Here is a 21,305-nt window from a genome sequence, read left to right as displayed (position 1 = left end):
CCTGCAGGCGGCGGTTTCCTCCTCGTAGGGGAGGGCTGTTTTGCAGCTCTAACTTGAGGTATTAATTTACCCACCCAGGGACTGCTTTTGGACGTCCCAATCGTCTGGGTCTCCCAATGGAGCGCCGAAGAAGAAGGGAATTTTGTTACTTACCGTAAATTCCTTTTCTTCTAGCTCCAATTGGGAGACCCAGCACCCGCCCTGTTTCCTTCGGGATTTTTGTTTTTTTCGGGTACACATGTTGTTCATGTTGAACGGTTTCAGTTCTCCGATGTTACTTCGGATTGAATTTGTTTAAACCAGTTATTGGCTTTCCTCCTTCTTGCTTTAGCACTAAAACTGAGCAGCCCGTGATCCCACGGGGGGTGTATAGCCAGAAGGGGAGGGGCCTTACACTTTTTAGTGTAATGCTTTGTGTGGCCTCCGGAGGCAGTAGCTATACACCCAATCGTCTGGGTCTCCCAATTGGAGCTAGAAGAAAAGGAATTTACGGTAAGTAACAAAATTCCCTTCATCTCATGAGCCGTGCTTCCTATAAACATTTCAAGCAGAAATATCGCATCCAGACATCCTGACGATTCTAGCACATATTTTTTATAGGTGTGGGACCTCTGTAGGTATCCCAAACTTGATATTGGCCAGTGGAGTACCAGCAGACTAATCATGTGTCCTATCATCGTGAAGATAAAATCATAACTGTAAATATGAAAGCATTGTCGTCCGCCTACGACATTCCCAGGGAAAGTTATGGCCAATAATCACTTTGGGATATTGTTTCAGACCCAGTACCGGGGTGGGGCAGTACTCCCCTGTGAGGTCACTAGGTAGGAGGGGACATGGATTGTATCCAGTTTGATAAACACAGTACGGACACTTTTGGGTGTTCTTCTTCTGGTGGTCTCGTGTGTGGCACGTGGGGGAAGATCCAGAATATATATATATATATTATATTCTGTAAATTCCATATTGTAGTTTCTAGTGTGCCTTAGGCCAATTTAAAATATATAATTTAATCTTGGGCTGTTCTGTTATCTCGATCCTGAATTCCATGTCTGTGTGCTCGGCGTAATAGTTATCGTAAACGATTGGTGGTAGCGAGTTTATGCCAAGGATCATTGTGGGGCAACCAGTGAGATCTGGGGGAGGTTTAGATATATATTCCCCCGACCTCTGTGGACGGCATATACCTTACTCTCACCGGGCAACCCTTCAATCATCGGCATAGTAGAATAGCGGCCTCCTTGCTTATTCTCGGGCAATTCCATAATTGGCCTGACTATAAGAGGGGCGCTAGAGAGCACGTCACGTGCTCGGTCTGTCGGGTGGTGGAAAGGGGGGCTGTAACTTCCACTTCCTACCCCCCGGCTGTTCGTGACATTACCCATATGGCACCTCTTCATGAACATGAGTTGTAGGAGACCGGTGAGATTGTGCTTTCTGGGTGAGCACACTGGTAATATAGTGATTGAAATAGTTTTCCTTCTCTTTCTTTAGCTGTATTCTACCTTGAAAGACAGTAATCCGCCATGGGAAGTCACAGAGGCCGTGTTGTTCATCATGGCTTCCATTGCCAAAAGTATAGACCCGTAAGTATTCCAAGACATTTGCCCAAAAATAGAAAGAGAAACAAGCTGGCTAATGTCCAATATTACCGTGTGGTGCAGGATGAAAATCACAAGCACCCATAGCGGGGGTCATGGATGTATCATCTTGCCATGCTGGCTATTTAAAAAAAAAAAAATAAAATAAAAAAATCTAGCATTTGCATTTTTCCCGTGAGATCTCCTATGTGTCGGCTTACTTTATGCCTCACCATTTAATTTCATTATTGTTATTTTAGGGAGAAAAATCCCACTTTAATGGAGGTGTTAGAAGGAGTGGTCCGGCTCCCTGAGTCTGTGCATGTTGCTGTGCGGTATACAAGCATTGAGCTGGTAGGGGAAATGAGCGAAGTAGTGGACAGAAACCCTCAGTTTCTTGGTGAGCATTTCGACCCCTTTTACTTTGTTTTTCAATTGTTTTAGCAGTGTTTGTATAATAGCATATGATCTGTATACGAGTCGATGCATATACATTGGAACAGTTTTGGGGGATTTGATATGCACCTGCACACCCTATATTACATATCCATGTCTATTACTTGACTTCTTCTACAGGTTTTATTGTTGCATCATTTTTCAACAAGCTAATTGTTCCCATGTCTGAAACCTTTTCCTTCATAGATCCTGTGTTAACTTACCTAATGAAAGGCTTATGTCAGCCTACCTTGGCTTCCCCCTCTGCCAAAGCCATCCAGAATATTTGCTCTGTGTGTAGAGACCACATGGCACAGCACTTTAGTGGACTTCTAGGGATTGCAAAATCATTGGACTCCTTTACTCTACCACCTGAGGCATCTGTGGGACTCCTAAAAGGTGAGCTGACAAATGTGCACGAGCGTATTAATAATCACCCATGTTTCATCAATATTGCCATGTGTATTTCAGTCATATGTTATTTTATATATCAATAATTCAAAATATAATATAATTATTGTACGGATAAGTTATCAATATGTGATCTGTATGATTTCCCTTCTAGTAAGCCCCCTAAAAAGCTGATCGATTTCTTAATGGAACATTGCATAATGTATAGCAGGACATAATAGTATTTCCATTATCACACCCATGTCTATCTCACTACCCCTTTGTAGGCACAGCATTGGTCCTGACACGTCTGCCTCTGGATAAGATCTCGGAGTGCCTGAGTGAGCTGTGTTCTGTCCAGGTTGAATCTCTTAAAAAGGTGAGAAAGTAATTCTATGTTCTCTATTTTTTATAATTGGCTTTCATCCTCATGTGTATATTCAGATGAAATGATTGACAGGTTCATATTTAACTAGCAAAGCTGTCAAAATATTGGTAGTTATATGTGCAGGTCAAAAGTGATATCAAGGGAATGAAAGTAATTTTCATAGTCATTGAGATTGCGTGTAATTCAGATGTTTTTGTGCGTGCGTGCAGCCATCTGTGTGTGTGCACTTGAGCGAGCGTGCGCCTGTGTGCTTGCGTTCGTGCGCATGTGTTTTAGCCTGTGTGTGTGCGTGTTTGAGCGTCTGTGTGCATGCTTGAGCCTGTGTGCGCCCGTGCATGCTTGAGCCTGTGCATGCTTTACCTGTGTGCGCCCGTGCATGCTTGAGCCTGTGCATGCTTGAGCCTGTGTGTGCACGTGCATGCTTGAGCCTGTGTGCGCACGTGCATGCTTGAGCCTGTGTGCGCACGTGCATGCGTGAACCTGTGTGCGCACGTGCATGCTTGAACCTGTGTGCGCACGTGCATGCTTGAACCTGTGCGTGCATGCGTGTGTGTGTATGCTTGAGCGTGCATGCTTAAACCTGTGTGTGCGTGCATGCTTGAACCTGTGTGCGCGTGCATGCTTGAGCCTGTGTGCGTGCGTGTGTGCTTGAGCCTGTGTGCGTGCGTGCTTGCTTGAACCCGTGTGCGTGCGTGCTTGAGCCTGTGTGCGTGCTTGAGCCCGTGTGCGTGCTTGAGCCCGTGTGCGTGCTTGAGCCCGTGTGCGTGCTTGAGCCTGGGTGCGTGCTTGAGCCTGGGTGCGTGCTTGAGCCTGGGTGCGTGCTTGAGCCTGGGTGCGTGCTTGAGCCTGGGTGCGTGCTTGAGCCTGGGTGCGTGGATGCTTGAGCCTGGGTGCGTGCGTGGATGCTTGAGCCTGGGTGCGTGCGTGGATGCTTGAGCCTGGGTGCGTGCGTGGATGCTTGAGCCTGTGTGTGCGTGGATGCTTGAGCCTGTGTGTGCGTGGATGCTTGAGCCTGTGTGTGCGTGGATGCTTGAGCCTGTGTGTGCGTGGATGCTTGAGCCTGTGTGTGCGTGGATGCTTGAGCCTGTGTGTGTGGATGCTTGAGCCTGGGTTCGTGTGTGCGTAGATACTTGAGCCTGTGTGTGTGTGTGTGTGCGCGCATGCTGGAGCCTGTGTGTGTGTGTGCGCGCATGCTTGAGCCTGTGTGTGTGTGTGCGTGCGCGCATGCTTGAACCTGTGCGTGCATGCTTGAACCTGTGCGTGCATGCTTGAACCTGTGCGTGCATGCTTGAACCTGTGCGTGCATGCTTGAACCTGTGTGTGTGTGTGTGTGTGTGCGTGCGTGCATGCTTAAATCTGTGTGTGTGCGCGTGCATGCTTGAGCGTGCGTGCTTGCTTGCTTGAGCCTGTGTGCGTGCGTGCTTGAGGGTGCGTGCGTGCTTGAGCGTGTGCGAGCCTGTGTGTGTGCGTGGATGCTTGAGCCTGTGTATGCGTGGATGCTTGAGCCTGTGTGTGCGTGGATGCTTGAGCCTGGGTGCGTGGATGCGTAGATGCTTGAGCCTGGGTGCATGCATGCTTGAGCCTGTGTGTGTGTGCGCGTGCATGCTTGAACCTGTGCGTGCAAGCTTGAACCTGTGCGTGCATGCTTGAACCTGTGTGTGTGTGCGTGCATGCTTGAATCTGTGTGTGCGCGCGTGCATGCTTGAGCCTGTGTGCGTGCATGCTTGAGCCTGTGTGCGTGCATGCTTGAGCCTGCGTGCGTGCGTGCGTGCTTAAGCCTGCGTGCGTGCGTGCGTGCTTGAGGGTGCGTGCGTGTGCGCGCGCGCGCACTTGAGCCTGTGTGTGCACGCGTGGATGCTTGAGCCTGTGTGCGTGGGTGTGTGGATGCTTGAGCCTGGGTGCGTGCATGCTTGAACCTGTGTGTGCGTACATGCTTGAGCCTGTGTGTGTGTGTGCGTGCGTGCATGCTTGAACCTGTGTGTGCGTGCATGCTTGAACCTGTGTGTGTGCGTGCATGCTTGAACCTGTGTGTGTGTGTGCGTGCATGCTTGAACCTGTGTGTGTGCGTGCATGCTTGAACCTGTGCGTGCATGCATGCTTGAACGTGTGTGTGTGCGTGCTTGAGCCTGTGTGCGTGTTTGCGTGGATGCTTGAGCCTGTGTGCGTGCATGCTTGAACCTGTGTGCGTGCATGCTTGAACCTGTGTGCGTGCATGCTTGAACCTGTGCGTGCATGCTTGAGCCTGTGTATGCGTGCATGCTTGAGCCTGTGTGTGTGCGTGCATGCTTGATCCTGTGTGCGTGCATGCATGCTTGAACCTGTGTGTGTGTGTGTGTGTGTGTGTGTGTGTGTGCGCATGCATGCTTGAGCCTGTGTGTGTGCTTGAGCCTGTGTGCGTGTTTGCGTGCATGCTTGAGCCTGTGCGTGCATGCTTGAGCCTGTGCGTGCATGCTTGAGCCTGTGCGTGCGTTGGTGCTTGAGCCTGGGTGCGTGCATGCTTGAGCCTGGGTGCGTGCATGCTTGAGCCTGGGTGCGTGGGTAAGTGGATGCTTGAGCCTGTGTGCGTGGGTACGTGGATGCTTGAGCCTGTGTGCGTGTTTGCATGCTTGAGCCTGTGTGCTTGTGTGCGTGGATGCTTGAGCCTGTGTGCGTGCATGCTTGAGCCTGGGTGCGTGGGTAAGTGGATGCTTGAGCCTGTGTGCTTGTGTGCGTGGATGCTTGAGCTTGTGTGCGTGCATGCTTGAGCCTGGGTGCGTGTGTGCGTGGATGCTTGAGCCTGTGTGCGTGGATGCTTGAGCCTGTGTGCGTGGATGCTTGTGCCTGTGTGCGTGCATGCTTGAGCCTGTGTGTTTGTGTGTGGATGCTTGAGCCTGTGTGCCTGTGTGCGTGGATGCTTGAGCCTGTGTGTGTGGGTACGTGGATGCTTGAGCCTGTGTGCATGCTTGAAGCTGTGTGCGTGCTTGCATACTTGAGCCTGTGTGCTTGTGTGCGTGGATGCTTGAGCCTGTGTGTTTGTGTGTGGATGCTTTAGCCTGTGTGCGTGGATGCTTGAGCCTGTGTGCCTGGGTGCGTGGATGCTTGAGCCTGGGTGCGTGGATGCTTGAGCCTGGGTGCGTGGATGCTTGAGCCTGGGTACGTGGATGCTTGAGCCTGTGTGCGTGGATGCTTGAGCCTGTGTGCGTGGATGCTTGAGCCTGTGTGCGTGGATGCTTGAGCCTGTGTGCGTGGATGCTTGAGCCTGTGTGCGTGGATGCTTGAGCCTGGGTGCGTGTGTGCGTGCATGCTTGAGCCTGAATGTGAGTGCGTGTGTATAGTGTGCATTTTCTGATTTTCTGCTCATTTTACTCAGCTTATCTCACAGGATCCTAACAATGGTATATCCTCTGACCCGACCCTGTTTCTGGATAGACTGGCCGTCATCTTTAGGTAGGTTTCTCATAAACATTTACTTCTCATTCATTTAATTGGTTGTTTAATTTCACAAGCTCATATTTTGATGTGTAACATAGAGGTTAAAAATAAAGAAGAAAAAGTTTTTTATATTGAAATTAATGCTAAAACATTAACTTTTTTTTTTTTTTTTTAAAGGCATACTGCTCCCACAGTGGAAAATGGGCAGACACATCCATGTCAAAAAGTGATCCAGGAAGTAAGTACCAAAAGGAGACCTGGTATTTTCTGCATAGACCTGTTGTCAACTCATCCAGGCTAGTCTTCTGGTGCCGCAGAGTATTTACATCCTAAGTAGGACACAGTGATGTGTAAAAAGGCACAAGCCATATTATACAAAAAATATATACTAAGATACCATAAATATATCATCAAGATACCATAAAATACACTTGAATCCATAGCCAGAAACCTATAAATGGCATATACACCAAGCTATAGAGCACACATAATTATCCATAGATCACAGAAAGATGCAGAATAAAGTAATACGCAATATAAAGATGACCAAACGAGTGAGATGTATACAATAGCAATAAAGATCATGGAACCCATCTATGGTGTTACCCAGAAAAATGAGCCGAGGATTGGCACGAGAGGGAGAGGAGCGTAATCCATGCGTATTACACCAATTAATAAAGAGATCATCTAATTTTTTTGTACATTTTGCCTACTTGACATGTCATAATGGGGCTGGCACCATTTTTACACATTGCATTTTGGGTGTGCGGCATTGCACCTATATTCGAGTCGGGCCTACCCTATGTATTAGGTGCCTTCTGTGTTTACTACATAGTTATTTTATTTCCAGATATGGCCGGTGATGTCAGAAACGTTGAACAAGCATCGGGCGGACAATCGCATTGTGGAGCGGTGTTGCCGATGTCTACGTTTTGCTGTTCGATGTGTCGGGAAAGGATCGGCTGCTCTCTTGCAGCCTCTTGTAACTCAGGTATTGTTCAATATACAGCAGCCATATTAGAATACTGGAGTATATCCACTGAGCTATATGCTAGAGTAGACCCCCACCGGTGTGAACGATGACAGGCCTCTGGTACTTTTGTTTTGTGCTTTTTTTTATGTAGCTCACAGATCACTAGGTAAACACTGGGACTGGGCAATTAAAGTCCTTTTTATTCCTATACCTATTTTGCCAGCAATGTATGAGATCTCTGAGCTACAAGCTGACAGCGTTCACAAGAGGATACGGGGGTTTCTTGCCTTTAGAGAATACTGGGGGGTCTAAACTAATGATCCTCTACTGATTCTGTCCTTATGACATAAAAAATAATTTTTTAACCAGAAAGATAACAGCGCTGATCACCAGTGCACACGTTTGCTATTACTTATTGTATTTTTCTTACAAATAATGAATTATGGTGTTGAACCTATGTTTGTACATTTTGTTATCTATATATATATAATTGCCTTATTCTGTCTGTCTGTCTGTCATGCTTCAAAATTGTGTCCTTCCGGTGACATTGTGTCCTTACGGTGACACAAAGCTGATTGGCTGCTGGACTCGCCATGGCCCCGCCCCCCCACACCGATTGGCCGCTCGCCCAGGCTGCGCCCCCACACGGATTGGCCAGCCGCTCGCCCAGGCTCTGCCCCCCCCCACAGATTGGCCTCTCGCCCCGGCACCCTGCAGGCATTGGCAACTCGGCCACGCCCCGCCCCCCTCACACAATGGACGTTAGCTCTGTCCACCCCCCCCCCCCCCACCCGCATTCCCCGAACTGACACGGTCACGGCCGCCAACACTTACCCTCGCATTGCTGGCCTTGCTGGTGTGGGCTCCCGTGCGAGTGGGGGACGGGATGTGCTGGTAACCATGGTAGCATAGTTACCAGCACATCAAGGTCCTGCAGCAGCAGAAGATCCACACGCACACACATAACAGCACCCACACACACATACACACACATCAGATCACACTCACTCTCACACACACATCGCATCCACACACTCACAGCATCCGGCGATATCGCTTGCTTCTCGGCCTCGATACTGTGCTGCTGTGACCTTCCAGGACCTGACGGAGGATCACATGGCCAGAAGCATGTGGTATCTCCGGATGTTGTGAGTATCAGCGCGTATGTGCGATTTCGTCAGTGTCTGTGTGTGTGAGTGTATGCGATCGGGTGTGTGTGAGTGTATGCGATCGGGTGTGTGTGAGTGTATGCGATCGGTTGTGTGTGTGAGTGTATGCGATCGGTTGTGTGTGTGAGTGTATGCGATCGGGTGTGTGTGAGTGTTGGCAGAGGAGCACGGCGTGCTGGAGGAGGCTGGGAGCAGAGAGGCTGATCTTGGGGAAGGCTGGGAGTGGGAGGCTGATGCTGGGGGAGACTGGGAGGGGGAGACTGGGAGGGGAAGGCTGATGCTGAGGGAGGCTGGAAGGAGAGAGGCTGATGCTGGGGGAGGCTGGAAGGAGAGAGGCTGAGGCTGGGAGGAGAGAGACTGATGCTGGGGAAGGCTGATGCTGAGGGAGGCTGGGAGAGGAAAGCTGATGCTGGGGAAGGCTGGGAGGACGGAGGCTGGGAGGAGAGAGGCTGATCCTGGGGAAGGCTGGGAGAGGGAGGCTGATGCTGGGGGAGGCTGGAAGGAGAGAGGGTGATGCTGGGGGAGGCTGGGAGGACGGAGGCTGGGAGGAGAGAGGCTGATCCTGGGGAAGGCTGGGAGAGGGAGGCTGATGCTGGGGGAGGCTGGAAGGAGAGAGGCTGATGCTGGGGGAGGCTGGAAGGAGAGAGGCTGATGCTGGGGGAGGCTGGGAGGAGAGAGGCTGATGCTGGGGACAGAGAGGAGAGGCTGATGCTGGGATGAGAGAGGCTGATCCTGGGGAAGGCTGGGAGGGGGAGGCTGAGAGAAGAGAGGCTGATGCTGAGGGAGGCTGAGGCTGGGGTAGGCTGGGAGGAGAGAGGCTGATGCTAGGGACAGAAAAGGCTGATGCTGGGAGGAGAGAGGCTGATGCTGGGAGGAGAGAGGCTGATGCTGCGGGCAGAGAGGCTGATGCTGCGGGCAGAGAGGCTGATGCTGCGGGCAGAGAGGCTGATGCTGCGGGCAGAGAGGCTGATGCTGCGGGCAGAGAGGCTGATGCTGCGGGCAGAGAGGCTGATGCTGCGGGCAGAGAGGCTGATGCTGCGGGCAGAGAGGCTGATGCTGCGGGCAGAGAGGCTGATGCTGCGGGCAGAGAGGCTGATGCTGCGGGCAGAGAGGCTGATGCTGCGGGCAGAGAGGCTGATGCTGCGGGCAGAGAGGCTGATGCTGCGGGCAGAGAGGCTGATGCTGCGGGCAGAGAGGCTGATGCTGCGGGCAGAGAGGCTGATGCTGCGGGCAGAGAGGCTGATGCTGCGGGCAGAGAGGCTGATGCTGCGGGCAGAGAGGCTGATGCTGCGGGCAGAGAGGCTGATGCTGCGGGCAGAGAGGCTGATGCTGCGGGCAGAGAGGCTGATGCTGCGGGCAGAGAGGCTGATGCTGCGGGCAGAGAGGCTGATGCTGCGGGCAGAGAGGCTGATGCTGCGGGCAGAGAGGCTGATGCTGCGGGCAGAGAGGCTGATGCTGCGGGCAGAGAGGCTGATGCTGGTGCAGCATGGGGGATGGAGCACGATGGGGAGTGCGCAGCATGGCGGGTGGAGCACGTTTGGGAGTGCGCAGCATGGCGGATGGAGCACGATGGGGGGTGCGCAGCATGGCGGATGGAGCACGATGGGGGGTGCGCAGCATGGCGGATGGAGCACGATGGGGGGTGCGCAGCATGGAGGATGGCGCACGATTGGGAGTGCGCAGCATGGCGGATGGACCACGTTTGTGAGTGCGCAGCATGGCGGATGGAGCACGATGGGGAGTGCGCAGCATGGCGGATGGAGCACGTTTGGGAGTGCGCAGCATGGCGGATGGAGCACGTTTGGGAGTGCGCAGCATGGCGGATGGAGCACGTTTGGGAGTGCGCAGCATGGCGGATGGAGCACGTTTGGGAGTGCGCAGCATGGCGGATGGAGCACGTTTGGGAGTGCGCAGCATGGGGGATGCAGCACGATGGGGAGTGCGCAGCATGGGGGATGCAGCACGATGGGGGGTGCGCTGCATGGGGGATGGAGCACGATGGGGGGTGCGCAGCATGGGGGATGGAGCACGATGGGAGGTGCACACCTCCCCCCAACACACACACACACACACGCGCACTGCACAACACACACACACACACACACTGGGAACCACAAACAACGCCCTACACAGACACCCACACACACAGACAGCGCTGCACACACAAATATACGCACATACCGCACAACACACACATTGCTCAAAACATACCTCCCCCCAAAACACACCACACACACACAAACCGCACAACACACACACACACAACGCTACAGACACACAGCGCTCCATAAACAACGCAACACACGCAACACACATATAACACCGCTCTCACCCCCGCCACACCCAGAACATGTACAGCGCCCTACACATACACTTGGTAACTACACACAACAACATCTATATATATATATATATATATATATATATCAAAAATCATACATGAACTGCACAATACGTAAATTCTAGAATACCCGATGCGTAGAATCGGGCCACCTTCTAGTTGTCTATAATTGCCTTCATCCCTTCATATAAAACATTTGTATGCATCTTAAAGCTGCACTACATTACCTCTGTGCTTCCTCACTAGATGGTAGATGTGTACCAGATGCACCAACACTCATGCTTCCTGTACCTGGGCAGCATTCTGGTGGATGAGTATGGCATGGAGGAAGGCTGTCAGCAAGGCCTTCTCGATATGCTGCAGGTAAGTCTCTTCTCAGAGAATATAAAGAGCTGCTCTTCTGCACAACCTACTTCCATGTAACAATTTTCCTTATTTTTAATACCAGGCCCTATGTGTTCCCACCTTTCAACTACTTGAGCATCCAAATGGGCTCCGTAATCACCCAGATACAGTAGATGACATGTTCCGCCTCTTAACAAGGTAATGTATGTAGGACTAGTTGAGGGCATATTTCTTTGCCACATACGGTTCAATAATTTTTGACATTTTACCACATTCCATCCTATTTTGCCAAAGTTACCATTTGCTTCCTATCTGATTGCAAATGAATGTATTATGTGCATCACTCCGGGGATTGGGCTTTCTTAATTTTTGTGTGTGCAGTATCCACTTTCCAGTTGTTTGCATTCATCATGTCATCTTGTGTTTGCGCTCCCTTAGGTTCATCCAGCGGTGTCCTGTTGTCCTGCTGCGTAGTCAGGTGCTGGTGCATGTTTTGCAGTGGGCCATCGCCGCCACAACACTAGACCATCGAGATGCCAATTGTAGTGTCATGAAGTTTCTCCGTGATCTTATCCACACTGGGGTGTCCAATGATGTAAGTCTACTACTATGTGCTGGATGCTTTCTGTAAGCAGAGATGCCTGAGAGTTGATTAGTGTTAAAGACCTAGTGCTTAGCACTAAAATGGCTAGGTGGTGGCATATTTAGTTTTAACTGCTTTAACCCCTTCAGCCCCCGGGTACTTTCCGTTTTTGCGTTTTTGTTTTTTGCTCCCCTTCTTCCGAGAGCCGTAACTTTTTTATTTTTCCATCAATCTTGCCATATGAGGGCTTGTTTTTTGCGGGACAAGTTGTACTTTTAAATGAAACCATACGTTTTACCATATGGTGTACTGGAAAACAGCAAAAAAATTCCAAATGTGGTAAAATTGCAAAAAAGTGTGATGGCACAATAGTTTTTGGGATGTTTTATTCACGGTGTTCACTATATGGTAAAACTGATGTGTGGGTATGATGCCTGAGGTCAGTGCGAGTTTGTAGACACCAAACATGTATAGGTTTACTTTGTATCTAAGGGGTTAAAAAAAATTCACAAGTTTGTCCAATAAAAGTGGCGCACGTTTTGTGCCATTTTCCGAAACACGTAGCATTCTTATTTTCTTTGTCGCTCTATTGGGAGACCCAGACAATTGGGTGTATAGGCTATGCCTCCGGAGGCCGCACAAAGTATTACACTTAAAAGTGTTAAGCCCCTCCCCTTCTGCCTATACACCCCCCGTGCTCCCACGGGCTCCTCAGTTTTTTGCTTTGTGCGAAGGAGGTCAGACATGCACGCACAGCTCCACAGATTGGTCAGCAGCAGCTGCTGACTATGTCGGATGGAAGAAAAGTGGGCCCATATAGGGCCCACAGCATGCTCCCTTGTCACCCCACTCTTGTCGGCGGTGTTGTAAGGTTGAGGTATCCATTGCGGGTACGGAGGCTGGAGCCCACATGCTGTTTTCCTTCCCCATCCCCCTCAGGGCTCTGGTGGAAGTGGGATCCTATCGGTCTCCAGGCACTGAGACCGGGCTTCATCCACAACTCCTGGGAGCCTGATGGATAGGAGCCGGGTATCGTTCAGGGACATGGCCCTGCTACTTGGAGGTACTCTGTGTCCCCGTGGGGACCGAGCACAGCAACACTCCAGCATTGCTGGGTGTGCTAGTGCACCGGGGACCGCGGCGCTGACCGGGTTAATGTGCCATTACACACTCAGCATCGCTGAGTGTGTTTATGTAGGGAGACTACCGCGCTGACCGCCGCCGCCATGTTTAACACTGAGGCGCGGCTGGGACTTGTAGTGCGCCAGGGACTTCCACGCGGCCGCGCTTTTACGGCGGCCGCATTTATTACTCGAGTCCCCGGCTTTTTGCGGCCTAGTCTTTCTTCCTCCCGCCCACAGCCCTGACAAGCAGGGGAAGGGCGGGACGCTGCACAGGACGAGCAGCACTGAGGGCTGGAGCATGCTTTGCATACTCCACTCCCCTCACTGTGCACAGTGCAGGCACCAGCTCCCGCACTTCCTGGGTCACGCCCACGGCTCCCTCCTCTCCTCAGGACATTCCTGTCAGCTCCTTGAACGCTGCAGAGGGGGACAAATTCTGACAGACCCAGGCAGGGACCCTGGTGGCCTCACAACCGCTTTAAGCGGGGGGCATGCAGCATCTGTGGTGCTAGCCACATTTCTGCAGGAGTGTAATTTTAAATTATATGTTTATAAGATATACTTTACACTTTATGGTGCACAGTTGATTCTGGATATATATATTGTGTTGCTCAGGGAAGACAACAGCATGGCGCCCATAAAAGGCAGGAGTGCCAAACACAGGCTTACTATGCTGCCTGCGCCGCATGTACGACCCCGCTACCGGCAGGATCCACTGAGCAATCCAGACCGGTATCTCAGCACAGGGGCACTGTTGAATCATTGCTCCCTGGCCCCCCTCAGTTGGACCAGCAAGGTCCCCCCGGGGTGTCTCATAGATCCCAGAGTGAGGTCTCTGATACAGACCCCAGCCCCTGACCGACTAAGCGAGCTCGCTGGGAAATCCCCTCGACATCTTCATATTGGTCAGGGTCTCAGCGGTGGAACCTCTGGTTGATGAAGCGGAGACAGTTGATCAGGATTCTGATCCTGAGGCCGCTCTCAATCTTGATACGCCTGACGGGGACGCCATATTGAACGATCTTATTGCGTCCATCAATCAAATGCTGGATATTTCTCCCTCAGTTCCTCCAGTGGAGGAGTCAGCTTCTCAGCAGGAGAAATTCCGTTTCAGGTTTCCCAAGCGTACACAGAGCATGTTTCTGGACCACTCTGATTTCAGAGAGGCAGTCCAGAATCACCGTGCCTGTCCTGATAAGCGTTTTTTTTTTCCTAAGCGCCTTAAGGATACACGTTATCCTGTTCCCCTGACGTGGTCAAAGGTTGGACTCAGTGTCCCAAGGTGGATCCTAGCCTGGCGGCTAGATCCATACTTGCAGTGGAAGATGGGGCTTCACTCAAAGATGCCACTCACAGGCAGATGGAGCTCTGGTTGAAATCCAGCTATGAAGCTATCGGCGCTTCTTTTGCCCCAGCATTTGCAGCCGTATGGGTGCTACAAGCTATCAGCAGGTCAAGCGCAAATTGACGCAGCCACACAGACGTCGGCATTTGCGTCTTACGCTATTAATGCTGTCCTGGTCTCTGCGAGCCGTACGGCGGTTGCATCCGCCAATTCGGTGGTACTCCACAGGGCCTTGTGGCTACGGAAATGGAAGGCAGATTCTGCTTCCAAAAAAGCGCTTAACCAGTTTGCCAATTTCTGGCGACCGATTGTTTGGCGAACGTTTGGATGAAATCGTCAAACAATCCAAGGGAAAGGATACATCCTTACCCCAGCCCAAACCGAACATACCCCAACAGAGGAAGGGGCAGTCGAGGTTTCGGTCCTTTCGGGGCGCGGGCAGGTCCCAATTCTCGTCCAAAAGGCCTCAGAAAGATCAAGGGCACTCCGATTCATGGCGGTCTAAGTCACGTCCTGAAAGACCACCGGAGGTGCCGCTACCAAAGCGGCTTCTTCATGGCTTTCGGTCTCCTCAATCCGCATCCTCGGTCGGTGGCAGGCTCTCCCGCTTTTGCGACACCTGGCTGCCAAGGGTAAAAGACCGTTGGGCGAGAGACATTCTGTCTCACGGTTACAAGTTAGAGCTCGCCTCTCGTCCCCCGACTCGATTCTTCAGGTCATCCCCGCCTCCCGAGCGAGCCAAGGCTCTTCTGCAGGCGCTGGGCACTCTGAGGGCAGAAGGAGTGGTGGTCCCTGTTCCTCTTCAGCAACAGGGTCAAGGTTTTTTCCACCAACCTGTTTGTGGTTACAAAGAAGGACGGGTCTTTCCGTCCTGTCCTGGACCCGTAACTGCTCAACAAACACGTAAAGACCAGGTGGTTCCGGATGGAATCCCTCCGCTCCGTCATCGCCTCAATGTCCCCAGGAGATTTCCTTGCATCGATTGATATCGAAGATGCTTATCTCCACGTACCGGTTGCTCCAGAGCACCAACGCTTCTTGCGCTTCACCATAGGAGACGAACACCTGCAGTCCGTGGCACTGCAGTTCGGCCTGGCTACAGCCCCACGGGTTTTCACCAAGGTTAGGGCTCCCGTAGTAGCGGTCCTCCACTCTCAGGGTCACTCGGTGATCCCTTACTTGGACGATCTGCTGATCAAGGCACCCTCTCAAGAGGCATGCCAACACAGCCCCGACGCTTCTCTGGAGGCTCTCCAGAGTTTCGGGTGGATCATCAATTTTCCAAAGTCAAATCTGACACCAGCCCAATCGCTGACATATCTTGGCATGGAGTTTCATACCCTATCAGCGATAGTGAAGCTTCCGCTGATCAAGCAGCGTTCACTACAGAAAGGGGTGCAATCTCTCCTTCAAGGTCAGGCACACACCTTGAGGGGCCTCATGCACTTCCTGGGGAAGATGGTGGCAGCAATGGATGCAGTCCCTTTCGCGCAGTTTCACCTGCGTCCTCTTCATTGGGACATCCTAACCAAAGCTTCCATTCGGGGGTGGCTTTCTTCTCACTTCTTTATCGCATGGGAAATCCTTCCTACCCCCATCCTGGGAGGTGGTCACGACGGACGCGAGTCTGTCAGGGTGGGGAGCAGTCTTTCTCCGCCACAGGGCTCAGGGTACGTGGACTCAGCAAGAGTCCTCGCTTCAGATCAATGTTCTGGAGATCAGGGCAGTGTATCTTGCCCTAAACGTGTTCCAGCAGTGGCTGGAAGGCAAGCAGATCCGAATTCAGTCGGACAACTCCACAGTGGTGGCTTACATCAACCACCAAGGCGGAACACGCAGTCGGCAAGCCTTCCAGGAAGTCCGGCGGATTTTGATGTGGGTGGAAGCCACGGCCTCCACCATCTCCGCAGTTCACATCCCGGGCGTCGAAAACTGGGAAGCAGACTTTCTCAGTCGCCAGGGCATGGACGCAGGGGAATGGTCCCTTCACCCGGACGTGTTTCAGGAGATCTGTTGCCGCTGGGGGAGGCCGGAAGTCGACCTAATGGCGTCCCGGCACAACAACAAGGTCACGGCATTCATGGCACGATCTCACGATCACAGAGCTCTGGCGGCAGACGCCTTAGTTCGGGATTGGTCGCAGTTTCAACTATCTTATGTGTTTCCTCCGCTGGCACTGTTGCCCAGAGTGTTACGCACGATCAGGGCCGACTGCCGCCGCGCCATCCTCGTCACTCCAGACTGGCCGAGGAGGTCGTGGTACCCGGATCTGTGGCATCTCACGGTCGGCCAAACGTGGGCACTACCAGACCGACCAGACTTGCTGTCTCAAGGGCCGTTTTTCCATTTGAATTCTGCGGCCCTCAACCTGACACTGTGGCCATTGAGTCCTGGATCTTAGCGTCTTCAGGATTATCTCAAGAGGTCATTGCCACTATGAGACAGGTTAGGAAACCAACGTCTGCCAAGATCTACCACAGGACGTGGAAAATTTTCCTGTCATGATGCTCTGCTGGGGGTTTTTCTCCCTGGCCTTTGGCCTTGCCCACTTTTCTGTCCTTCCTTCAATCTGGACTGGAAAAGGGTTTGTCGCTCGGCTCCCTTAAGGGACAAGTCTCAGCGCTCTCTGTGTTGTTTCCAGAAGCGCCTAGCCAGACTTCCACAGGTACGCACGTTCCTGCAGGGGGTTCGTCACATCGTTCCTCCTTACAAGCGGCCGTTAGAACCCTGGGATCTGAACAGGGTGCTGATGGTTCTTCAGAAACCACCATTCGAGCCAATGAGGGATATTTCTCTCTCACGCCTTTCGCAGAAAGTGGTTTTTCTAGTAGCAGTCACTTCACTTCGCAGAGTGTCTGAGCTAGCTGCACTGTCATGCAAAGCTCCCTTCCTGGTGTTTCACCAGGACAAGGTGGTTCTGCGTCCGGTTCCGGAATTTCTCCCTAAGGTGGTATCCCCCTTTCATCTCAATCAGGATATCTCCTTACCTTCTTTTTGTCCTCATCCAGTTCACCAATGTGAAAAGGATTTGCACTTGTTAGATCTGGTGAGAGCACTCAGACTCTACATTTCTCGTACGGCGCCCCTGCGCCGCTCGGATGCACTCTTTGTCCTTGTCGCTGGCCAGCGTAAAGGGTCACAGGCTTCCAAATCAACCCTGGCTCGGTGGATCAAGGAGCCAATTATCGAAGCTTACCGTTCGGCTGGGCTTCCGGTTCCCTCAGGGCTGAAGGCCCATTCTACCAGAGCCGTGGGCGCGTCCTGGGCTTTGAGGCACCAGGCTACGGCTCAGCAGGTGTGTCAGGCGGCTACCTGGTCGAGCCTGCACACTTTCACGAAGCACTATCAGGTGCATACCTATGCTTCGGCGGATGCCAGCCTAGGTAGACGAGTCCTTCAGGCGGCGGTTGCCCACCTGTAGGAAGAGGCCGTTTTTACGGCTCTCTTACGAGGTATTATTTTACCCACCCAGGGACTGCTTTTGGACGTCCCAATTGTCTGGGTCTCCCAATAGAGTGACAAAGAAGAAGGGAATTTTGTTTACTTACCGTAAATTCCTTTTCTTCTAGCTCTAATTGGGAGACCCAGCACCCGCCCCTGTTTTTTTGTGTACACATGTTGTTCATGTTGAATGGTTTCAGTTCTCCGATATTCCTTCGGATTGAAGTTACTTTAAACCAGTTTATAATTTTTTCCTCCTTCTTGCTTTTGCACCAAAACTGAGGAGCCCGTGGGAGCACGGGGGGTGTATAGGCAGAAGGGGAGGGGCTTAACACTTTTAAGTGTAATACTTTGTGCGGCCTCCGGAGGCATAGCCTATACACCCAATTGTCTGGGTCTCCCAATTAGAGCTAGAAGAAAAGGAATTTACGGTAAGTAAACAAAATTCCCTTCTTTCAGGATCTATGGCTCAGTGACTGCTTATTTTTTGCGTCTCGAACTGTCATTTTTAATAGTACCATTTTTGCGCAGATGCTACGTTTTGATCGCCTGTTATTGCATTTTGCGTAAAACTTGCGGCGACCAAAAAACGTAATTTTGGCGTTTGGAATTTTTTTGCCACTACGCCGTTTACCAATCAGATTAATTTATTTTATATTTTGATAGATCGGGCATTTCTGAACGCAGCGATACCAAATATGTGTATATTTATTTAGTTTTTAACCCTTTAATTTTCATTGGGGGGAAATGGGGGTGATTTGAACTTTTAGGTTTTGCTTTATTTTTTAAAACTTTTTTTTTTACTTTTTTTCTTTATCGTTCCTATGGGAGACCCAGACATTGGGTTTATAGCTTCTGCCTCCGGAGGACACACAAAGTACTACACTAAAAAGTGTAGCTCCTCCCTCTGAGCATATACACCCCCTGGATAACCAGATCTAGCTCGTTCATTGCTTTGTGTTCAGGAGGCATACATCCACACATGCATTCTCATCTGATTTTTCATTTTTGGAAAGTTTTTGAAGAAAAGCGGGTCCAAGCCTGGACTCCCGGCATGTCCCTTCTCACCCCACTGTGTCGGCGGTGTTGTTAAGGTTGATTCCAAGGCTGGAGCCTTTCATGCCGCGCTCCTTCACTATCCCTCGGGCTCTGGCTTGAAGTGGGAGCCAGCACGGTTCTCTTTGCTTTGCAGGAGACCGGTCTCCATCCGCAGCCCTTCAGGATCCTGCTGGACGGAGCACTCATCCTCAGGGACTTGGAACCCTGCGTCTCAGCAAGCTAAGTACCTGAGACGTTTATATTCGGGGGGTCCCGGTACTTTATTATGGTGGGAGAGTGTGCTGTGTAACTTTTCTGACATTTCCGGCCGGTTCTCTGGTTGTCGCCTGAGAACCGCGCCGATAGTGCCTGCGCGCCGGCCGCATCGCTTAAATTTAGTCCCCGCCTTCGCTGGAGACCTACTTTCGATTTCACTGCCCTCGCATGTCAATCATGCAGAGGGACAGTGCGGCTCCGCCCAGCGGCCGTTCGGCACAGGGGAGGGACACTCCTCTCTGAGTACATGTCCCCTCCCCTGTAAATCTCCTTGGCCCTCCAGATCCCGCTCTCAGAGCAGGTCCCGCCCCCTCTCCTCGCTTCGGCGCCATTTTCTCAGCGTTTTTTCTCTGGATCAGCGCTGGCTGCAGCATCCCTGCTAAGCTGCTTGGGGGTCCGGGCTGTGGGATCTGGAGGGCACACAAACGGTCTGGTAAGCCACAACCTCCGGTTGTGGACCTTCTTATATACTCTCTGGGGGTCATTCTGGCTCAGAGCCCCCACTTCAGCAGCATGTCTCACACGAGGAGCAAGGCTGTACTCAATATGCACTGCATGTAAGCTCGTGCTGCCTGAACCGAGCACATATCCACATTGTGATGCCTGCTCTAACCTGACAATGCCTCAGCCTGGAATCGCACCCACAGTGGTCCCTCCGGCTGCTCCGGCTCCGGTGGCTGAACCCCTGGCTTGGGTAGAATCCTTCTCTAGGTCAATCTCCCAGTCTTTTGCCGACTCCATGGGACAGCTGTCCCGGACTTTGCTGAACATGCATCAGCCCCCTTCTCAGGGCGCCTCTGCTGCTAGGGCTCTCTCAGCGGAGCTCACAGAGGATTCTTCATCTGGTCCCAGACCCCGTCCTCCTAAAAGGAGACGCAGGGCCCCCTCTCCTTCCTCGTCCCGCGGCTCTGATTCAAGAGCTGACTCGCAGGACGAGGAGGATGCCTTTACTGGGGGCTCGGAGGCTACCTCCATGTGCCCCATTGATCTGTCCGAAAGTGACTCAGATGTTAGTGATTTGAGTGCGTCCATTAATTCTGTACTGGACCTCAATCCGCCAGTATCAGAGGAGCAACCCTCTCTGGCAGAAAAGCACCAGTTTACCTTGCCTAAGAGGACAAGGAGTGTGTTCTTTAACCACTCCAGTTTTCAGGCCACTGTGACCAAGCCTAGGGCCTGTCCTGACAAACGCTTCCCAAAGCGTGGTTCTGATGACCGTTTTCCCTTTCCACCTGAGGTGGTCAAGGAGTAGGCTCATTCACCAAAGGTAGACCCCCCGATGTCTAGACTCTCAGCCCGGACCGTTGTATCAGTGGCTGATGGCACCTCTCTTAAGGATTCCACTGACCGCCAGGTTGACCTTCTGGCCAAATCTGTATATGAGGCGGCAGGGGCCTCGTTCTCCCCATCTTTTGCAGCAGTGTGGGCTCTCAAAGCCATCTCTGCTTCTCTAGAGGAGATGCATTCCCTCACCAAGGAATCTATGGCCGAAATGGTTGCCTTAACATCCCAAGCTTCAGCTTTTTCATCCTATGCCATGTCTGCCATGCTGGAGGCTTCTCACCGCACTGCGGTGGCTTCGGCTAATTCCCTCGCTATCCGCAGGATCTTGTGGCTTCGAGAGTGGAAGGCAGATGCTTCTTCAAAGAAGTACCTTGCTGGGCTCCCTTTTGCTGGATCCAGGCTATTCGGTGAACAACTGGATGAAATTATTAAGGAAGCTACTGGCGGGAAGAGTACTTCCATGCCACAAACTAAAACCAGGAAACCTGCCCAGGGTAGGAACCAGTCGAGGTTTCGTTCCTTTCGTTCCTCCAACTGGTCATCCTCTAAGCCCTCGGCCTCGTCCACTAACCAAGCCAAGGACCAAAAACCCAACTGGCGCAGAAAGGCGCGTCCACAAAAGATCGCAGGAGCTGCTGCCACTAAGGCAGCCTCCTCTTGACTATCTGGCCGCGCCAGCAACGTCCTTAGTCGGTGGCAGGCTCTCCCACTTTGGCGACGTGTGGTTTCAACACGTCTCCGATCAGTGGGTGCGGGATATCATCTCCCACGGCTACAGGATAGAATTCTCTTCCAGCCCGCCAAACAGATTTTTTCTGTCAACTCCCCCCTGCTCCAAGGCCGCCGCCTTCTCTCAGGCCGTGGCATCCTTGCAGGCCAACGGAGTAATTGTACCGGTTCCCGCCCAGGAACGGTTCAGAGGTTTCTACTCAAATCTCTTCCTAGTCCCCAAAAAGGACGGTTCCTTCCGGCCCATCCTGGATCTCAAGCTTCTCAACAAGCATGTTCAGGTGCGGCATTTTCGCATGGAGTCTCTGCGATCAGTCATTGCCTCAATGACCCAAGGAGATTTCCTGGCATCCATCGACATCAGAGATGCCTATTTGCATGTGCCAATTGCAGTTTCACACCAGCGTTGGCTACGTTTTGCAATCGGAGAGGAACATTTCCAATTTGTGGCTC

At 52.0% G+C, this 21,305-nt stretch overlaps 1 protein-coding gene across 2 annotated transcripts in view; it reads left to right on the top strand.

The window, feature by feature from the left end:
* TNPO3 (transportin 3) overlaps positions 1 to 21,305 on the top strand; it is a 110,964-nt gene that overhangs the window by 74,635 nt on the left and 15,024 nt on the right. Inside the window, exons 10-19 of one of the 2 annotated variants that reach the window (XM_075345392.1) lie at positions 1,495 to 1,586; positions 1,841 to 1,980; positions 2,223 to 2,414; positions 2,693 to 2,784; positions 6,155 to 6,219; positions 6,382 to 6,442; positions 7,055 to 7,195; positions 10,934 to 11,050; positions 11,136 to 11,230; positions 11,471 to 11,627. In XM_075345392.1, the coding sequence (XP_075201507.1) occupies positions 1,495 to 1,586; positions 1,841 to 1,980; positions 2,223 to 2,414; positions 2,693 to 2,784; positions 6,155 to 6,219; positions 6,382 to 6,442; positions 7,055 to 7,195; positions 10,934 to 11,050; positions 11,136 to 11,230; positions 11,471 to 11,627 (1,152 nt within the window). Of the gene's footprint in view, positions 1 to 1,494; positions 1,587 to 1,840; positions 1,981 to 2,222; positions 2,415 to 2,692; positions 2,785 to 6,142; positions 6,220 to 6,381; positions 6,443 to 7,054; positions 7,196 to 10,933; positions 11,051 to 11,135; positions 11,231 to 11,470; positions 11,628 to 21,305 lie in introns of both variants that reach the window. The other variant, XM_075345391.1, reaches the window with a different exon arrangement.

The sequence above is a fragment of the Anomaloglossus baeobatrachus genome, chromosome 4, assembly GCF_048569485.1.
Source record: "Anomaloglossus baeobatrachus isolate aAnoBae1 chromosome 4, aAnoBae1.hap1, whole genome shotgun sequence".
Taxonomy (NCBI): domain Eukaryota; kingdom Metazoa; phylum Chordata; class Amphibia; order Anura; family Aromobatidae; genus Anomaloglossus; species Anomaloglossus baeobatrachus.
Note: the sequence above shows the minus strand (reverse complement) of the source record. Positions and strands in the feature narration are given on the sequence as shown.